At 57.1% G+C, this 19,179-nt stretch overlaps 1 protein-coding gene across 1 annotated transcript; it reads left to right on the forward strand.

Annotated features, from left to right (window-relative positions):
* Window positions 1–88: 88 nt before the first annotated feature.
* Window positions 89–16,612, forward strand: DFFB (DNA fragmentation factor subunit beta; the record flags this gene model as incomplete). The annotated part of the gene is made up of 7 exons (XM_079697656.1): window positions 89–211; window positions 1,937–2,063; window positions 5,210–5,398; window positions 6,255–6,334; window positions 8,215–8,385; window positions 9,650–9,750; window positions 16,135–16,612. The coding sequence occupies 7 exons, from the start codon at window positions 89–91 to the stop codon at window positions 16,367–16,369; spliced, it is 1,026 nt and encodes a 341-aa protein (XP_079553782.1). The 3' UTR covers window positions 16,370–16,612.
* Window positions 16,613–19,179: the final 2,567 nt, after the last annotated feature.

The following is a 19,179-nucleotide window of genomic DNA, read 5'->3' on the forward strand; positions in this document are numbered from 1 at the left end:
TTGATTCCCCTCCGTGGAAACTCTCAGGCGCGGACCCACGGCGCGGCCCGCCGCGTAGGCGCCGCCCGCGGGGCCGGAGGCTCTGAGGATGTCTGCGGTGCTCCAGAAGCTCAAGAGGTTCAAGCTGCGGGACTTGCACAACCAGAAGAAATTTGGGGTGGCGGGCAGGAGCTGCGAGGAAGTGCTGCGGAAGGGGTGCCTCCACTTGCAGGTGCCCCGGGGTCCGGGGGGCGGGGGCCCGCCGCTTGCAGGTGCTCCCTGGGCCGAGGAGCTGGAGGCCGATGGGCTGGGGGCCTCTGCTTGCGGGCGGCCCGGGCCGCGTTGAGTTGGGGGTGGGCTGGAGGGGTGGGGCGAGTCTGACTGAGCGCGCCTGCCCAGAGCACTCTTTTTGAGCTGGGAAGATGTTGCCCCGTCGTCCTGCACTGTCAGGACTGGCCGAGCTCAGGCTGCACCGAGCCGCAGTGCGTCCCCGAGTCCTGACAGTCGCTGGGAGGGGGCACTGTCCATATCCCCAGGGCGGAAAGCCTGAGCCTGACCACTGCCGATGGCCACGTGCCCGACCCCGGGCTCCATCCTGGCTCCTTACGTGGGCTGTCGTGGAGTCCACCTGTCGCCCTGTGAATCGGGCGCTAACACCCCCATTTCAAAGATGAGGAAACTGAGGCACCGAGCGACTAAGCAACGTTCCATAGCCACTGAGGAACGGCCGGTGTTTAAACCCCGGTCTAGCTACGCCGGAACCCTCTTAGCCCAGCCTCTGCGGGTGCGGGGGCTGCAGTCGGGGGGCGGGGGAATTGGGGTCCTTCCCGGCTTCTGGGTCCTGGTGCCGCATCTCAGCAGATGGCCTGAGTGAAGCTTCTGCCCCAGCGCTCAGGAGCCCACCCGCTTGGGAGAAATTTGGGGAGAATAGGAGGTGCTGCTTTTTTGCCTCAAAACCAGGGAGTGTGGGAGACCTCTGGGCCCCAGGGAATTCCCATTTCCTGTGCTGCGGAGAAGCCCCCAACCTCCTCTAACTCCTCGGCCCCGTCAGAGCAGAGGGACTTTGTAGAGAGGCCTGGGAAACTTCCCCCTTCTGACTGTGAGGATCACAACAGCTCTGGCCTGAGACCCAGGGACCTGGTTCCAGTGCTGGTAGGCTCAAGTGCTCCAGGGCACAGGCCGTTCCCTGCCTGGTTTCCCCTGGTGTAAAATGAAGGGTTGGGCTCAGAGGCCTCTCAAAGCCCTTTGGCTCGAATATTCTAGGTATTTCAGCCATTGTTCTTACGCTTATTGAATTAATTTCCTGTGACTGGGCTTAGACCAGTGCTGGGTGTGTGTGTGCATGTGTGGGGTGCGGGGGGGAGGGGAGGAGTTGCTATTAAAAATTCATAAAACTGATTGGTGTCGAGCCACAGAGGACGAAACCTCAGCAAGTTAAGAGTCCCATGTGCTGATCACTCTTCCGTGGACAGAGGCGGTGGGTCCTGCTCAGTAAAGATTTCTCCTTAACTAATTGGTGCCCAGGGAGAAACCCGAGCGGTAGGCGGTATGTCCTGGCACCTGTCAGGCAATGAGCCTCATTGATGCGGATGTGTTTACAGGCTTAGTGCAAGCAGTCAAGGGTCATTTTTGGAAACAGGCTTGGATTTTGAAGTGCCCTGGAGGAGCTCGGTTTGAAGGGTCCGAGTGGTGAATCCTGCAAAGCGGTTGTCACCGTGTATGTATTTCTATGACTTTCCAGGTCTTAGAACGACCTACAGTAGGTGCCCGTGTTTGGACGTGCTCTGTACATGCAGACTGCATCTCGAGCGGGATTCTTTACAGCGTAGTAGTTCCTTCTTGTTCTCCGTGAGGGTTGCAGATGGGAAGACCTCAGGTCGCCACCCCAAGACTGGGCCGCCCGAGATCCAGGAAGTAAGCATTCCACCCTGCTCTCCCCTCCCTCCCATCTTCCCAGCTCCCCGTTCATGGCTCCACCCTGTGTCTCTATGAGGATGGCACGGAGCTGACTGGAGATTACTTCTGGAGTGTCCCCGATGACTCGGAGCTCGTGCTTCTCACTGCGGGGCAGACCTGGCAGGGTTGTAAGTGGCGGGGACCTTGGAGATTGGTGGGGAAGCTGGTGTGGCTTTGGAGGTGCAGAGCCTGCCTGAGGGTGCCAGCCCCGGGAGGGAGGGGTCCCCCTTACTCTGGACTCTGAAGGAGGAAGCCCCCGGAGGCAGAATCAGATGACTGTGTTGTCCATCCTCTTGACCAGGAGGCCAGTTGTCCAGCTGGTTGTTCTAGTGTCTTTTTAAGAAATTCCTTTAGTTTTATTTACGTGCATTTGAAGTGTCCTAGTAACCCCTAAGGGCAGAAGGGAGAGCTTGGGGGGTGGGAGCCTGCCCAGTTTTGCGGGTAAGGCAGAGCCAGAGAGAGAGGCTGTCCTGTTCTGCTGGGCTTTGTTGAGGAAAATAATCAATAACCAATCAATAATAAGAATAGAACAGTTTTATTTGAGCCACACTGAGGACTATAGCCCAGAAGCCCTCTTCCCAGGTTACTCTGAGAAACTGCTCCAGAGAAGCAGGGTTTTCAGCACAGTTTTATGTCTTGTCAGAACAAAGACCATTAAACAAGTCAGGGATGCATTTCTCCGAGGTTTCAAAAAAAACCAGACCAGCACGTACACAGTGAGTCAGCATGGGCTTGGCATCTGGGAGGGAGCTTATGATCGAAGGAGTAACCAGCATTGGTGTCCCAGGAAGAGGGGCATTTAATTTTTATTTTTAACATGGATGTTCTTTACTTCTGGTCAATGCGCCCTTTTCTTTAATAATTAAAGCAGATGTGCAGTGTGATCAGCCACAAAAAGGCTGTTTCAGTTAGCATCAAATTCAAGTTAACTCATGTAGAAGCCAGAACAACGTCCCTGTATCTCAATATGTAAACATTTCTTTGATCAACTTTCTAAGGGATGGGCTGGTGGCTGATGCTGTGCTCAGTGTCTGGTCTCTGTCGGGTTTGCGGACACACCGTCCTTAGGCTCCTGTCGGGGCTGCCTTATTGGAGCAGGTGCTTTTGGAGTTGGTTCTTTAGGGGAGTCTGTGCTGGATGACAAGTGCTACTCTGGAGCCATAGGCCAGTGGCCAGGTGTGTGCCCTTTCCCTGGGAGGGTCGTCTGGCCCTTGTGCAAAAGGGCTTCCATTTCAGGAGATGTTTCTGGTGCCTGGGGAAGCAAGTGGAGCTCTGAGGACCGAGGTTGTCCTACCTCCTCTGCCGAAAGGGCAGAGAGAGAAGCCTGAGAGCTGTGCAGCTGTGGCCCCGCCCCTGGGTTGGGACTCTGCTGTCAGCAGTGAAGGTGACATGTCTGCTGTGCGCTCCCATTGGCAAGCCTCATTCCTCCTTGTACTTCTAGAGAATGAAGTCTCAATAAAGTTGTTAAAAAAGAAAAGAAAAGGAACTGCACGCTGCTTGCCAGAGCTGCGGTCCCATCTCATCTCCACAGCAGGGACGAGAGCGGCCTCTCCAGCTCTTGGCATTGTTGCTCTTTTCACTTTAGCCATTCTGGTGGGTGTGCGATGGTGTCTGGACTTGCATTTCCCTCCTGATGGATGGTGTTGACCATCTTCTCCTGGGCTGATTTACCATCTGTAAACCTTCTTGTGAAGTGTCTTTTGTCCATTGTCTAATGGGTGTTTTTTACGGTTGAGTTTTGTGAGTTTTTTCCTAATGTATTCTGGATGAGTCTTTGTCAGATGTGTGGTTGACACTGATATTTTCTCCCAGTCTGCAGCTTGTCCTTTTTTTTTTATAAGTATGTTCTTATGACCATTATGCTTTTATTTCAGTGAGAAAGATTCCGAGGAGTAGAATTGCTGAGCCAAAGAGTATATGTGATTTTTTAAAAATAAATTTATTTATTTTATTTTTTTTGGCTGTGTTGGGTCTTCGTTGCTGTGCGCGGGCTCTCTCTAGTTGTGGCGAGCGAGGGCTACTCTTTGTTGCGGTGTGCGGGCTTCTCCTTGTGGTGGCTTCTCTTGTTGCGGAGCACGGGCTCTAGGGGCGCGGGCTTCAGTAGTTGCGGCACTCGGGCTCAGTAGTTGTGGTGCACGGGCTCTAGAGCACAGGCTCAGTAGTTGTGGCACGTGGGCTCTAGAGCGCAGGCTCAGTAGTTGTGGCGTGCGGGCTCTAGAGCGCAGGCTCAGTAGTTGTGGCACGCGGGCTCTAGAGTGCAGGCTCAGTAGTTGTGGTGTGCGGGCTCTAGAGCGCAGGCTCAGTAGTTGTGGCACACAGGCTCTAGAGCGCAGGCTCAGTAGTTGTGGCGTGTGGGCTCTAGAGCACGGGCTCAGTAGTTGTGGCACACAGGCTCAGTAGTTGTGGCTCGCGGGCTCTAGAGCACAGGCTCAGTAGTTGTGGCACACGGGCTTAGTTGCTCCGCAGCATGTGGGATCTTCCCGGACCAGGGCTCGAGCCCGTGTCCCCTGCATTGGCAGGCGGATTCTTAACCACTGCGCCACCAGGGAAGTCCCTGCAGCTTGTCTTTTCGTTCTGTTAACCGCGTCCTTCATGGAGTAAAATTTTTAACTTTGATGAAATCCAGCTTGTCCCTTTTATCCTTCTACGCGTATGGCTTTGGTGTTCAGTCTGAGACCTTTTCACGAAGCTCTAGGTCTTGAAGATTTTCTCTGTCTTTCTGCGCCAGTTGCTATGATCATGTGACTCTTCTTGGTTAGCCTGTTGAGGGTGGATCACACTGATTGCTGTTTGGACCCCGAGTGGCCCCATATCCCTGGAATGACCCTCGGGACCGTGGGGCCTGTTCCTCGCATGCGTCTGGACTTCTGTTTGTAGGACGCTGTGAAGCCCTCGGTCCCGAGTGCCTGCTCGGAGGGTTTGCTGCTTTCGGGTGTGAGCGGAAAGGCCCCGGGAGCCAGCAGGACAGTGAAGGGACGAACCTGGAGTGTGAGAGGTCTCGAGGGAGGTCCCAAGACGAGGCGATTTCACTTGGAGGAAGGAAGGCTGAGGGCAAGGGCGGCAGCTCGCTCGAGTGGCTTTCGTTTTCCAAACCGCGTCCCGTGTCCTCCCTGTCTGTCCTCACACCAGCCGGGCGCTGGCAGCCAGGCCCAAGGGCCGGGACCCTGGGCTGGTGACTGTCGGGGCAGGGGTCTGGCTGGTCCCGGGGGAGGAGGTGGTCTCCCCCAGGCAGTGCTCCAAAGCCTGGTGGCCTCTCTGTTCCCTTCGGTGGCAGACGCGAGTGACATCAGCCGCTTCCTGAGCGTGTTCCAGGAGCCGCACGCAGAGCTCATCCGGGCCGCCCGGCAGCTGCTCTCGGGCGAGCAGGCCCCGCTGCGGCAGAAGCTCCTGGCCGACCTGCTGGGCACCGTCAGCGAGAACATCGCGGCCGAGACCAGGGCCGAGGACGCGCCGTGGTTCGAAGGTGCCTCACGGATTCGGGCCTGGAGGGGGCGGGTGGGGAGGGCTTCCTCCGGGCCAGCTTGCTGGGACACGGGATCTGTGTTGGTTCCCAGACCCAGGGGCTCCCCAAGCGCAGGGCCAGGGGCCAGGCAGCCCTGGGACTGGCCGTTTTATTTTTATTTAATTTTCAATTGTGGTCAAGTAGGCATAAGATAAAATTCACCATCTTTACCGTTTTCAGGCATATAGTTCGCTGGCATTAAATATCTTCCCGCTGTTGTGCAGCGTCACCACCATCTGTCCTCAGACGTTTTCATCTTCCCAAACTGAAGCTCTGCCCACATTGCACATCGCTCCCCACCCCTCCCCCGCCCCGGCCCCCAGCCTTCTTCCTGTCCCTGTGACTCTGACTCCTCCAGGGGCCTCGTGCGAGTGGGATCAGGCATCTGGCTTACTTCACGCAGCATTTAATGTCTCCGTGGTTCATCCATGTGGAAGCAGGTGTCAGGATTCCCTTTCTCTTTGAGGCTGCGTGCTATTCCATCACCTGGGCAGACCACATCTTCTTTATCCATTCACCTGGGCTGCTCCCACCTTTTCCACTGGCCTCTCAAGCCAGGCGGAGGGAGCCCTGAGCGACTGCAGCCCTCTTGGGAAAGGGGCTTCGAGGTGCCACCAGGCAGGAGCCCCTCGGTGGCCTTTGAGATGCTCCGTGCTGGTGGACCAGACTTCTCCACAAATGAACAAAATCCAGGGATAGCGTGCAGATCCCTATTAGAACATTGCTAGATGGAGCCGAGCAAAACGGCCTCGCCTTCCGCCCCTCCTGGGAGAGCACGGGCCCTGGGCTCCAGGCGTCTTGTCTCTCCTTCCGGCAGGTTTGGAGTCCCGGTTTAGGAACAAGTCTGGCTACCTGAGATACAGCTGTGAGAGCCGGATCCGGAGCTACCTGAGGGAGGTAGGTCCGCACTGATGCTGGGTGTACCAGGCGGGTTTAGGAAGCGGGCTCTGCTGTTGGGACTCTGCTCGAGGGCCAGCGTGGATGTTGGAGGAGCGCACAGGCTGGCGTGGGTGCAGGTTCAGGGGCAGGTGCTGCTGTGGATGCCAGTCTGGGTGCAGGTGGACGTGAGCCAGCAATGGATGGGCCACTTGCCCGGGGAGCCCCCAGCATGGCCGACATCTGGCTTCCACTTGTCAGAGCTCAAGCTGGGTCCGGGGTTGCAGGCTTGGCCTCCCTGCACTCTGCGGAACTCTCCCTACGGGCTGTGAGTAGAACCCACCTTTGAACGCCTTCATCTGTCGGGCGGTTCGGTTTCGACGTGAACTCATCCCAAGTAGCCGTCTCCGTCCACCGTGAGCTTGGATGGACGCCCACACGGTGGGTGGGGAGGGGAGGCTGCTCTACTGTCCCCAGCGCTGCCGTTGACTTTCCCGTCTGTGCGAGGCGCAGCTGTCTGACCTCCAAGAAGCAGCAGGAGGGGCTCCGAGTCGTGGTGGGTCCAGGCTCTGACTCCGGGCTCCCCTCCGGGAGGCGTGAGAAGCAGGTTGACACAGGTTGAGAGCCGAGACGCTCCCGAAGGAGACGCACTTCACTTCCGACGAGAAACGGGTCCTCGGGCCCAGTGCACTCTGTCCCGCTCCCTTTCAGCAGGGAGGTGACCCGGCTGACAGATGACCTGCAGCAGGGCAGGCCGCGGAGGGGGCTGGTGCCTTTGGTGCCTCGGGGCTGCGTTGCCCCCTCTCTGGAGGATAACCTGGGTGCTTGACTGGCCCCTGAGGCTGGGTTCTGGGCGGCTCTCTTCCACCCTTCGTGGGAGGACAGGCGGCAGGGGGTGGGTTTGGGGGCAGCGGCACGCAGGGGTCCTCAGGCTCGGCCCTCTGTGCCAGCTCCTCAGAGAACCAGCGCTGGGGCCCGGGGGTGGGCTGGGCACTCCCCGCAGAGGCCCGCGGGCGTTGTTGCCCCTGTGCTGCGTGGCCGGACATCAGCCGTGGGGCATCTTGTTCGTCCTTTGCAGACACTCCCCCACCCCTCACCTGCACCTGGCCGCACGTCGCTGCTGCAGAACTGCCCACACGCGCTCCGTTGAGATCCCGTTACACAGAAGGAAACCTCAGGACTGGAGTGTCTGAGGTCCTGGGGCCTGGTCCAGCTCCCCCTCTCCCCCTGCCCCCCATCTCTGCCTGAAAGCGGCCACCCTCGGGCTCCTTCTGTTGCCGAGGACGCGCTCCCTGCACTGGCTGGCGGGCGTCTCCAGGGCATCATTCCCAGCCCCTGCTGGGTGCAGCCCCCTGTCCCGTGATGACCCATCTGCTGCCCTGCGGTCACTCCCACTGGGCCAGGCGGTCTCCTCGCTTCTGCCCAGCGCTCAGTTTGGGCCCAGCTGTGCCCATGGGTGCGACTCTCCACCTGCGCCCCAGTGGGCGGCAGTGCGCTGGTCACTCCTCACCTGCACACTTCCTCTCGGGTTTCTTGCTGCAAAGCAGTGGGGAGTGCTTGGGAGACAGGGCAGCCAGGATGCCTGGAGCTTGAGTTCTTATCTGATTGTGACCAAAGCTCCATCTCATGGGCCCAGAGAAATTTCCCAGGGTCAGACAGGCACAGTCGGTGTGAGCTCAGACCCCCAGACCTCAGGGCCATGCTGGGACCCCAGGGGGCGGAGGCCAGACCCCCGACCTCAGGGCTGTGCTGGAACCCCAGCGGACCCCCGACCTTGGGGCCACGCTGGGACCCCAGGGGGCGGGGGCTCTGAGGGCTGTGGCGTTGGTGGACCAGGACCCCGGCAGCGGTGGGTTTTCGGGCACATGGCCAGCGTTCAGCGATGCCCCTGCCTCTTCTAGGTGACGTCTGGCGCCTCCCTGGTTACGACGGAGGCTCGGGAGGAGTACCTGCGGGTCGTGGCTGCCATGTGCCAGAAGCTCCAGGCCGCCCGGTACAACAGCAGCTACTTCGACAGGGGGGCGAAGGCCAGCCGCCGGCTCTGCACGCCTGAAGGCTGGTTCTCCTGCCAGGTGAGCCACGAGCCTGTGCCCTGGGCCACCCCGGCCAAGGCCTGGTGAGCTGGGGCAGCCCTCGGGTGTCAGCTCACGTGGGGTGAGGGAGGGTCTCAGCCAGTGGCTCCCAGACGTCAGTGGTGTCAGAACCCCCTGCAGGGCTCGTGAGCCCCCTGGGCCCCTCCCGGGGCTTCTGTTCCAGCAGCTCTGGTGAGGCCTGAGAGCCTGCGTTTCTGACACGTTCCCCAGTGATGCTGGTTCAGGGCCTTCACTTGAGAACCGCTTTGGGGGGCGCGGGCGGCAGGACACACCTGCTCATGAGCCGAGACCCCACCCTGGTGTGAGAGGAGGGATGGCATTCGTTTGGGTGGCTGATGTGTGTTTTGCTCCCCTGGGAAAGCCTGGATGAGAGAGCATCCGGATTTCAGGGTGGTGGCTGGACGTGACATTTCGGGCTCTGGCTGAGCTTGGCACCGCGGTGGGTGGCATCAGCTGGAAGCAGCATTCTGAGCTGTGGAGACAGCTAAGGGCACATCTTGCTCTTTGCAAGCTGTACGTTGCACTTCCAGTAAAATCCCCTCCTGCCGCTGGCGCTGGGCCCAGAGTGGGCAGGGGTGGGCGCGGCCTCCCTCGCACAGGCCCCCGTGCCTCTGCGCCCACCAGGCAGCCCCTCCCAAACGTGACGGGCCCTGAGCATCCAAACGCTGCTCCTTCCCAGCTGGCTTCACGTCACACCTCACACACAACTGACCTATCCCTCCTGGGGGAGTGTGACTGGAGCCTGGCGGTGTGTGTGATGGGGACAGAGACCAGACCCTTCACCCCGGCCTGGGCAGGCTCTGGGTCAAAGGCCTCTAAGCAAGTCGGGCTGTAGGCTTCCCTCAGGGCGGCTGAGAGGGCCCTCGGGGCCGGAGGGGGGCTGGGGGCTTCAGGGAGGAGGAGATGTTTTCACACGTCTCCGAGGCCCAGCCTGTGCAGGGTCTCAGGGAAATGCCGGGAAGCCGAGGAGGAGACAGGAGGGAAGCAGTCATGTGATGGGAGCCGCGTGGGGAAGCTGGCGCCCCAAACGGCCAATAGGCTCACTTGTCCCCTTCACAGACGCAGAGCATCACCCCAGGGTCGTGAGGGAATGGGGTGCCGTTCCAGGGCAGGATGCTTTACCTCCTGAACAGAGGCTCTTTATAGGGGACTGACCCCCGCCGAGGGGTGCCTCCGTCGCGGGTGGAGTGGCAGTGAGATGCTCCTTGGCTTCGTGGCCTTTACCTTCTCTCTTTCGGCCCAGGGTCCCTTTGACGTGGACGACTGTGCTTCCAGACACTCCATCAACCCCTACAGTAACAGGGAGAGCCGCGTCCTCTTTAGCACCTGGAACCTGGACCACGTGTGAGTGCGTGGGGCTGAAGGCCACAACCACAGACCCGGAGTGCACCTGCGACCTGGCCCTGCCCGGCCTCCGTGGCTGGCGGGCTGCCTGGTGCGCCACGTGCCCAGCACACGTGTCACGGACCCACGGACGTCATGAGCGTGTGGCGTGGAAGGGGTTGCCGGGATCGTGCGGTGCTGACGCTCCTGGGCCGCGTGGCGGGTGTCACTCAGTGCGGTGGGCTCGGATCCCCGTCCGCACCTGTGTGACCCTGTGCGTCCCCTCCCACCACCAGCGCCCCACCTGTGGGCGGAGTCAGTGGTCGGCAGCCGCGGGCCCGGTCGTCGTGGCACAGGCGCAGCTGTATGGGGTCACTGCCTCCCCAGGGAGCGGGAGCTCTGCATTGTGACGTGTAGGGAGTTTCCTGCTTCAACCAGGGTGAGCAAGTCTTGGCCGGCAGGAGCATTTTATGTATTAGCTCATTCTAAAAAAAGGGCAGAAATGGAAAATTTTATTATTTTAACTAAGATGCTTTTCTTGCTGACCCCTGAACAACTTGGGGTTTGAACTGCATGGGTCCACTTACACGTGGAGTTTTCAGTAGGAAATACTAGAGTACTGCTCCATCCACATCGGTTGACTCTGTGGATACTGAGCCGTGGATACAAAGGAACCCTGCACGCAGAGGGCCTCCTGTAAAGTTACACGTGGATTTTTGCCTGCGTGGGGTGCTGGCTCCTAACATCCCCTGTCTCCCCTCCTGCGTGTTGCCGGGTTGCTCTCCAGCGTGGTCCCACCGACACCCTCACCGGCTGTGAGTTCACGCGCCCCAGGCTTCACCACCTCTTGGTATCAGTACTCTTTTTGTGTTCTCCCAGTCGGATGGGCGAGAAACAGATTCTCCTGTTGCAGTTCATTTGCCTGATTACTAGGAAGGTTGAATGTCCGTGTGTTTATTGGCCACTTGTGTCCTGTGAAGTGGCTCTTGCTTCCTCTGCTCATGTTTTACTGGGCTTTGGTTTTCTAATTAATTTGTAGGAATTCTTTACACGTCCTGGTTACTGATTCTTTGGTGGCTCTTTGTGTTACAGGTATGTTTTTACAGTTGGGCTTTCGCTTCTGGGATGTCTTTGATCGTGACGGGTTTAAATTCCAGTGTACTGAGATATGTCTCTTCTTTTTTGCGTGAAATCCTTCCCTTCCTGTATCATGAAGATATCCTAGTTTTTCTCTTCTGGTTGGCTGTGCTGTTTCTGACCTGCCTGGAGCACCCCAAGATGATCTCGGGGCTCCAGGCCATCTGTCTGCTCCTGTCTTTTCACGGCCCACTAGGGGCCACCGCCAGCATCTGACGAGGGAAACAGGCCGGCCTAGAAGACAACACGGATGAAGCAGCAGCGTGCACGCCAGACCCTGAGTCATGTCTCCTGAAACGTGCCAGTTACATTGCCGCTCTTCTTTTAAATACACATACGTCCACATAGATACACGTACTGGCTTTTAATTTAAAATGCAGTTTTGACAGCAGGCAGCAGGGGTTTGAAAACACTGGTCTGATTGTTTCCCTGAGACATGGCCACAGGCCCACCCCGACTCTGGTGGGGCTGAAGCCACAAGCCACGTGTTTAAATAGTTAAACACTAAAGAGTAACAAGCTCTCAGTATAGCACGTGCTGTCCTCCCCCCTGGACCGTGTCGCCACGGCCCAGGCCAGGTTCCTGGTCCCAGTCGGCGGACTTCTCAGGGCTCCGGGACGTGGCTGCAGTGGCCTGCAGTCCGCAGCCTGCCCTCTTCTCTCACCCCTCGGACCCCCTCACACCACAAGGGCTGCACCACGCATGTGCAGGCTTAGGGGTGCACGTACGGGGCGCAGCCTGTCCTGGGAGGATGTTCCGCGCCTGAGTTCCGGGTGTGTGGGCTGGGCGGCGGGGCAGGGGTCCTGTTCCCCAAGGGCTAAGGGCACCTCCTCCAGCACCCGGTGTTGTGAGAGGTCTTCCTGTCTGGGACCAGCGCTTCCCTCCCTCCTTTCAAAACCATCCTCAGCCTTTTCCTTAACTTCATTCATTTGGCTTTTATTTTTTATCCCTTCGTTTTACTTTTTTGGGTTTTTTCTTGCTTATTAGTTAATTTGCATCTCTCCTGTTTTCTAACATGTACATTTCAGGCTATCAGGTTCAGCTTTAGCTACCACCTTTGAGTTCGGTAATTTTTATCGTTATTCAGGTGTAAGGATTCTGTCATTTCCATCGTGATTTTATCGCTGCTCCGTGAACTGGTTAGAAGTGGGCATTTGTTTTCAGTTGCTGCCGGATTCCTAGTGGCCCCTCTTGGTGCCCGCTCGCTGCTGTGGTCACTCACGCCTCCTCTGAGCCTCAGTGGCGGGGGTGTGAGTGCGAGTGGCCTCAGACCCACGTGGCCTCAGATTTGCATGGCTGGATTTAAGCCGCTCTGCCGGCTTTCCGCCCCTTTCTTGTCGACTTTGCGTGTCTCCAGGTTTGGGTGAGTGTCCCACTGGCCGTGTTATTGCTCTTGTTCCCATGGGGTCCGAGATGGTCCCGTCAGAGCTGACGGCTGCCGTCCTCTGCCTGTGTGGTGACGGCCGTGCTCCCCGTCAGCATCGGGCTCTGCCACGTCAGTGGTGTTGGCACGTCCCCAGCGTCCTTCTGCTGCCGGGACAGCGTCTGGCCACTGTGGCCATTCACACAGTGTTGGTTGAATAAATAGGAAATGTGTTTGGACTTCTTTAGCCCTCTCTTCTGGGTTCCCAGTCACCGTTCCGGTCCTTCCCTTTTGGGTCTCCTTTGTGCTTTCTGTGGGTTTCACCGAGTTTTCCTTTTCCCTTGCCCATCACCCCCCCCTTCGGTGGTTTGGGAAGTAGATGTCTGCCTGTGTTGCCTCAGTGGGGCCCCTGAGGGAAGCACGTCGGAAGCAGAATCACATCCCCCTTACCCCCAGGCCCCGTGGAGTCGCCTCGGTGTCACCCCCTCTGCTCACCGTGAGCCCTGCACAAAGCCTGGGCGTGTTCCCGGGGTCGGTCCTCGATTACGCTCACCCACAGATCACATGGCACTCAGGCGCACTCCCTGTCGCCGATGAGGGTCAGGGGGTCGTAGAAAGGGCCTGAGCGCTCGCTGAGCTGACGTGACTCCAGGCCGGCGGCCACTCGGCCCGCAGTGCTTTGGAGACACGACGCCTCATCTTCCGGCGTCTGTTCACAAGGCTGCCGTCAGTGTCCTCTGCCTTTTCTGTGGCAGCTTGAGACTTTCCCTTTCTCTTTGAAAAGGATGTGTATCTAGTACAGATCTCTGATTTAAATGCTGACCGGGACTCGTAGTCTCTGCTCTGAAGACGTGTCTGGCTTTGAATTTGGGAAGCTCCTCAGCGCTGGTCCTCGGACTCCCCCTCCCACACCTGGACCGGCTCCTCTTGTCCTCCTTGTTGTGCTGCGTCTGCTGTTACACATTCCCGTTCCCGGGGACTTCCTGCCACGGGCTGCATGGTGTCCCCCAAATTCATGTGCTGAGGCCCTAACCCCAGGGTGACTGTGTGTGGGGATAGGCTCTTCAGGAGGTGATTAAGGGTAAATGAGGTTGGAAGGGAGGATCTGATAGGGCTGATCTGATAGGACCGTGGTCTCGTAAGAAGAGAGGGCTTGCTCTCCACCACGTGAGGACGCAGCGAGGGGGCGGCCGTCTGCGAGCCGGGAAGACACTTCTCACCCGAATCCAACCGCGCTGGCCCTCTGATCTCAGAATCCCAGCCTCCAGAATGGTGAGAAAACTGATTTCTGTTGTTTAAGCCGCCCAGTCTATGGCATTTTGTTACGGTGCTCCGAGCTAATACGCTTCCTATACGTTCAGTTCATGCATTCTCTCTTCAGCTCTGATGCTTTCAGTCTGTGCATTCAGCATTGAGTACGTATTTCCTTTCTACAAGTGCTTTTGGGTTATTTTTAAAAAACACGCCTCTTCATGCCAGTCTGCTTTCATTTTTATTTCATTTTCATTTTAAATACACTTATTTTATGGTTGTGTGCAAAGAGAGGTCTGGCCTTTGCCCCTGACCCCTGGGAGGTCACCTCTGAGCCCTCGGAGTGTCCTGCCTGCTAGTGTCTCTGTTTCCCTGGGGCCGGGGGTCACTGGACAGCCTAACAGTGTGACCAAGGTGGGGGGTTTGGGTGATGTGGTTTCAGCTTGCCCTCTGGGGGTGCTGGGGATGAGGTCAGCCTGTGGGTAGTCAGCTGTGCCCACATGGCAGAGCCCCAGTAAAGACTCTGGATGCCGAGGCTCAGGGAGCGACCCTGTCTGCTGATTCTCCATGTGTGTTGTCACCCCCACTGCTGGGAGCACTGTCCCTGACTCCCTGGGGAGAGGACGGCCGCAGCTGCCCTGGACTCCCCACCCTCTGTGTCCCTAACCTTGGATGATTTTAATTTGCATGCTTTCGTGGCTGTAAACCGTAAGTGTGAAGGCTCTCAGGGCCTTTCAGCGAACTGTGGACCCTGAGGGTGGTCTCGGGGCCCTGAGCTCTGCAGTTGGCGGCAGAGGGAGTGGTCTGTGTTAAGATCCCTGGGGGTTCTGGGGGCGGCGCCGTTGGCTGCATCCTCCTGTGCATTGCAGTGCATTCCTTGTGCTTTGTGTGTGTCTGGGCCGTGAGTTCGTCCTCCGTGGGAGGTGTCTGCAGACGGCCCGTGTGTCCCCACCGAGCGGTTCTGCATGTTTCCACCAGGTGCCCGGGGCTTTCAGCGGGCCTTCCTTGCTCACAGGTTCCCTGCCGCGTGCAGCCTAAAGTTGGACGTGTGAGAGGTGGGCTGAGGGTCCTGGGTTTCCAGGTGACTGGAGGATGGTCACACTAGTGGTGCCCTGTGACCAGCACCTGCCGGGTGTCCTTACCTTGTCCCCCCACTGCATCAAGCAGAAGGGAACCCGGGGGTGCCTGGCAAGGGCTTGCACATTCACCACGCCGGGGAGCCTGACTTGGCCTCCTGGAGGATGAAAGACCCCGCGGGGAGAAGGGCCAGCCCCTGGCCAACCCCCCAGCAGAGTGCAGCCCCGTGACTGGGCCAGGCCAACCCACAGAACCGCTAGGTTTTGGGGGGCTGGTTATGCAGCAGTTGGTAATTGATGCAGAGGCTTTTCCTTCCCCTCCTAAAGCCCTGGACCCCCAGAAGCACCTGTTCCTCCCCTAATGGCTGGGGTGGGAATCTCGGCCCACCCCTCCTGGCTCTTGAGGGCCCCTGGGGCCTCCATCAGGACCGGAACCCTGTTGCAATGTGGAGTGTAGCTCAGTCCTGTGGTCCAGCATTGGTTTCTGTGTCTGCAGAGGGGATCCGCCTTCTTTCTTTTACTCTCAGATACTTATTTATTGTTACTCACCTTTTCTGTGTCATGGGGGACAGGATTCTATGTGCCGGTTTAGTTGCCGCCAGCCCCCCGAGCTGTGCTGTTTCCAGTTCCATCTTGTCAAGTTTACAAGCTTCTAGGCTGGTTACTTAGCGAGGTCTTTTGAACTGTTGCTTATAAGTGAAAGCAGTTTACACAAAGGTAACATCACGATTGTTTTAAGTGGACACACACATGCATATGAAAGTACAGGATGACATTTGGAAAGACAAATGTCAGACCCTTAATAGTGATCGTCTCTGGGAAGGGAAGGCGGGAAATGAGAGCGAAGGCTGTAGTTGGAGGTGACTGTAGCTTTATTTGTAAGATTCTATTTAAAAATGTTCATACAGTGTCATGTAATTTTTTGGTAACTCTGCACACAGCTAAAGTGTGAACCAAGGAAGCCAAGTTGTTGGTGAGTGAGTGTGATGGGACTACGGTTGGCTCTCATTTTTCTCTGTGTACTTTTCAGTATTTAAAAAAATACGCACTACCTACTTTTATTTACTTATTTTTTTAATTTGGCTGTGCTGCGCAGTTTGTGGGATCTTAGTTCCCTGACCAGGGATTGAACTCGCACCCTCAGCAGTGAAAGTGCTGAGTCCTAACCACCGGACTGCCAGGAAGTCCTCCATCTACTTGTAAAACGTGAGAAGCCCCGGTGGCCGGCATCAGGCTCTGCCAGGCTGGCTGGCCCGGCGGGCGTGGCCGCATGCGGCGATGGCACCCCCGCCAGCCTGTGGAGGGATGTCCCCAGTGCTCGTTCGATGGCCACAGGGTGAGCCCCTTTCAGCGCCCGCCCTGCTCTGTCTGGGACGGCCTGAGTGCAGTTCCTCTGCCGAGTTTAACCATCTCCACCTGTCTCTCCTGGAAGCAGCCAAACCTGGATGGATGTCTCAGCCGAGCAGACACCACATTCCACCATCTCTGTGGTTTGACAGAAAACGAGACCTGGCAGGTGCCTGGGGGATTGTGACAAATTGTGACAGCAGAGACGACGTCTCTAACCTTGCTTTGCAGGATAGAAAAGAAGCGCACGGTCGTCCCCACGCTGGCCGCGGCCGTCCACGACGCCGAGGGGAGAGAAGTGGACTGGGAGTACTTCTACCGCCTGCTGTTCACCTCTGAGAACCTCAAGTTAGTCCACATCGCCTGCCACAAGAAGACCACCCACAAACTCCACTGCGACCCCAGCAGGATCTACCGAGCCCCAGCGGTGCCCCGGAGGAAGCGACGGGCTCGCCAGCGCCTGTGATGCAGGCCGGACAGCACATGCATCCTTCCAACAGGTGCTACTTTTTCTGGGTTTTTTTTGCCACTCCAATATTCCCGGAAAACACTTGAAAAAAATCTTCCTACAGATTCTGGTTTGAGCACATTTCTGAAGCTTTCTTCTGACCTCTGCAAGCCCAGCTGCCAGAAGACAATTCTGGTGGCTCCCGGGACACCCGGGGTCAGGAGTGGCCTCCCTCCGGCTTCACCCATGTGTGCGTGCAGTGTCCCCAGCCAGGCGGCTCCCCTCTTCGCCTGGCCACTCGGGCTTCAGGGAACTTGTATGAGCTCCACTGGGCCTCCACGCCCCAGGCAAACGCGGTGCTCCGTCCTCTGGTCTCTTCTAAATGCTCGAAAGAGTCGTGACCCTTTTGGGGTAAAATACAAGGATATTCACTGCTGTATTATTTCTAACTGCAGAAAGTGGGAGACCCTCCAAACGTCCGTAGCGCTGCTTGTAGCATTCGCTGAACCATAGGAAATTGCTGTTTTTATGGGTCCAAAATGGTCAGATAGATAGCATTAATTTCATGATTCAACCTGACACATCTACATAATGCACAGCTCTGTAACAGTTTCAGGCATTTATGTGAGACGTGGGAAGCTGGCTGTTAAGTGCACGAGGCAGGCAGGTGGCTCGGCCATGCCCAGTGTGACACGGGTGTGTATCACACGTACGTGCCGGTCATGCAGAGACCGTCACTGCATGTGAAGAGCAGGAAACCTGGGGGGAGGGGGTGGGGTGACTGGATCACAAAGGACTAATTTTCTAAATCATGCATTTTGTAATACTTGAAGTTTTGAAATGAGCATTTATTTCATAATTTTTTTAAACTTACTTTTTAAAGTCACATTTTGTAATACTTGAATTTTTACATGTACTGTATAATCACAAAAGCAATAAAGATTTTTTAAAAATAGACACGTCAAAAAAGTTTGCCCTCATTGAGAATAACGAAAATGAGGGAAAAAATGAGTCAATTGACTTTTAGGAAGCTGACCCAAATCATTCTATCTTCGTCACTGAAATATACACACATTTTAGAAGGTGCCAGTTCAGTGTGGGATTTGAAGAGTGCTGTTTCAGTTCATGGCACTGATCTAGTCTGATGGGAAGTGGGGATGTGGGAGAGGCTGGACGCCCCAGAGCGTGGTGGGTCCCATCTGTGCAGTAAGGAGGCTGGACCAGGCCCGGTGGCCCCCACCCCGTCCCTCCAGCTCCACGGCTGCCTGTCCAGGGCAGGGCTGCCTGCTCTCTGCTGCTGGAGTGCGCCTGTTACAACCTCTTCGTGACATGTTTCTGGAGGGCAACTCAGCAGAGTTGTCATAAGGACCCCTTCCTTCCCCCGCCCCCTGCCTCTGGCTGTGCAGGGCTGCCTGGGCACCGGGCCTCCCCAAGAGCCGACTGGTCAGGGCTTCTGCTGCCCACATCGTGCCGCCTCGGTGCGACTGCCGGGAGAGGTGTCCGGAAGCTTGTGCCGGTCTCTCCTGGACTTGGCCCCGTGCGCCTTTTCCCTCTGCTAATTTTAATCGGGGTGACCAAGAGTGCAACAGCTTTCCCTGAGTCCCGTGAGCTCTGAGAACTGTCGTGCCTGAGGCCGGTCCTAGGTCCCCTGCACAGACGTGCGCAAGGAAGCGGGATGAGCGGTCCATGGCAGTCGACAGAGTCGCAGGAATGCTTGCAGGACGCACCTCACACCCCTACTGCTCTGGCACCGGTAGGTCATTTTGTGAAGATTCACGTAGAGTGTTTCTAAAAATCGGCATGTGTCACATGGCCTGGCCTGCGGGTCGGGTGTTCATTTTAAATGCTGGCAGAACACATCCTCGGAGTACTCCCAATTAGAGCAATTTTAACACGCGTTTTAATACGCTTTTTGAAACTTTATTTCGTCCCCTGGGCCTGATCTGCATTCCATCTGTCTTGCTCATGTCACCCTGGGCTGGCCTCACGAAGTGTTTTCTTTGCGCTGTCCTTGCACGTGTGAGCACAGAACAGGTTCCCCAGATGCACCGCCCTGGTCCCAGCCGCCTCTTTACGGGGACACCTGGTGTTTTCTTTTGGTAATGTCTCACTCTCGGGAGTAACCATCAGGGACATGGACTTGCCCACCCTGGCCACCTTCAACGCCCAGCAGGTTCCACCGGGCGTTCCCTGCACTCAACGTGATCCTCCAGTTGCCACTGGAAACCACAGAGCTGCAACTTAGTGGAGCCAGCTGGCGCCGGGGAGGCGGGTGGGTGGGATGATGGCCCACCACACTGTCCGTCATCAGTTAGAAAAAGGCCTGGAACACGTGGGAAGCTTTCTGTGGTTTAGCTCAGCAACCTGGGCGGCTGGGGAGGAACCTCTCCAGGTTCCATGCAGACCGCAAGCCAGCGGGGCTCAGGCATCCAGGAGTGAGGTTTACATTTCGCATTTTGGTGGGAACATGCCGACGCATCTGTCCTGCAGGTGGGCTGTGATTCAGGTTGATGCTTCTCTTGGGAGCCAGTGGAGGGGAAAGACAGAATCCCCTGAAATCTGATGCAGCTTGACCCCCAGTAATCTGAGTGCCGTGATTAAGTCATTCCTGCAGAATCTCAGGTTGTAAATTACTCTCCCTGGATGCTGCCAAAAGGCCTTAGAAGCAACATCGTCATGTTATCAAAGTAGTTTGTTGACCAATAAATCACAGAATGATTCAGAGCAGGGGAAGGTCACAGCTGCTGATGGGACAATGACCACATTGAAGCAGAGAGTGACTGTGGGGATAGGTGCTTCCAGGCGGCACTTTGGGTCCATCAAGGACA

This window comes from Hyperoodon ampullatus, assembly GCF_949752795.1.
Source record: "Hyperoodon ampullatus genome assembly, chromosome: 2".
Taxonomy (NCBI): domain Eukaryota; kingdom Metazoa; phylum Chordata; class Mammalia; order Artiodactyla; family Ziphiidae; genus Hyperoodon; species Hyperoodon ampullatus.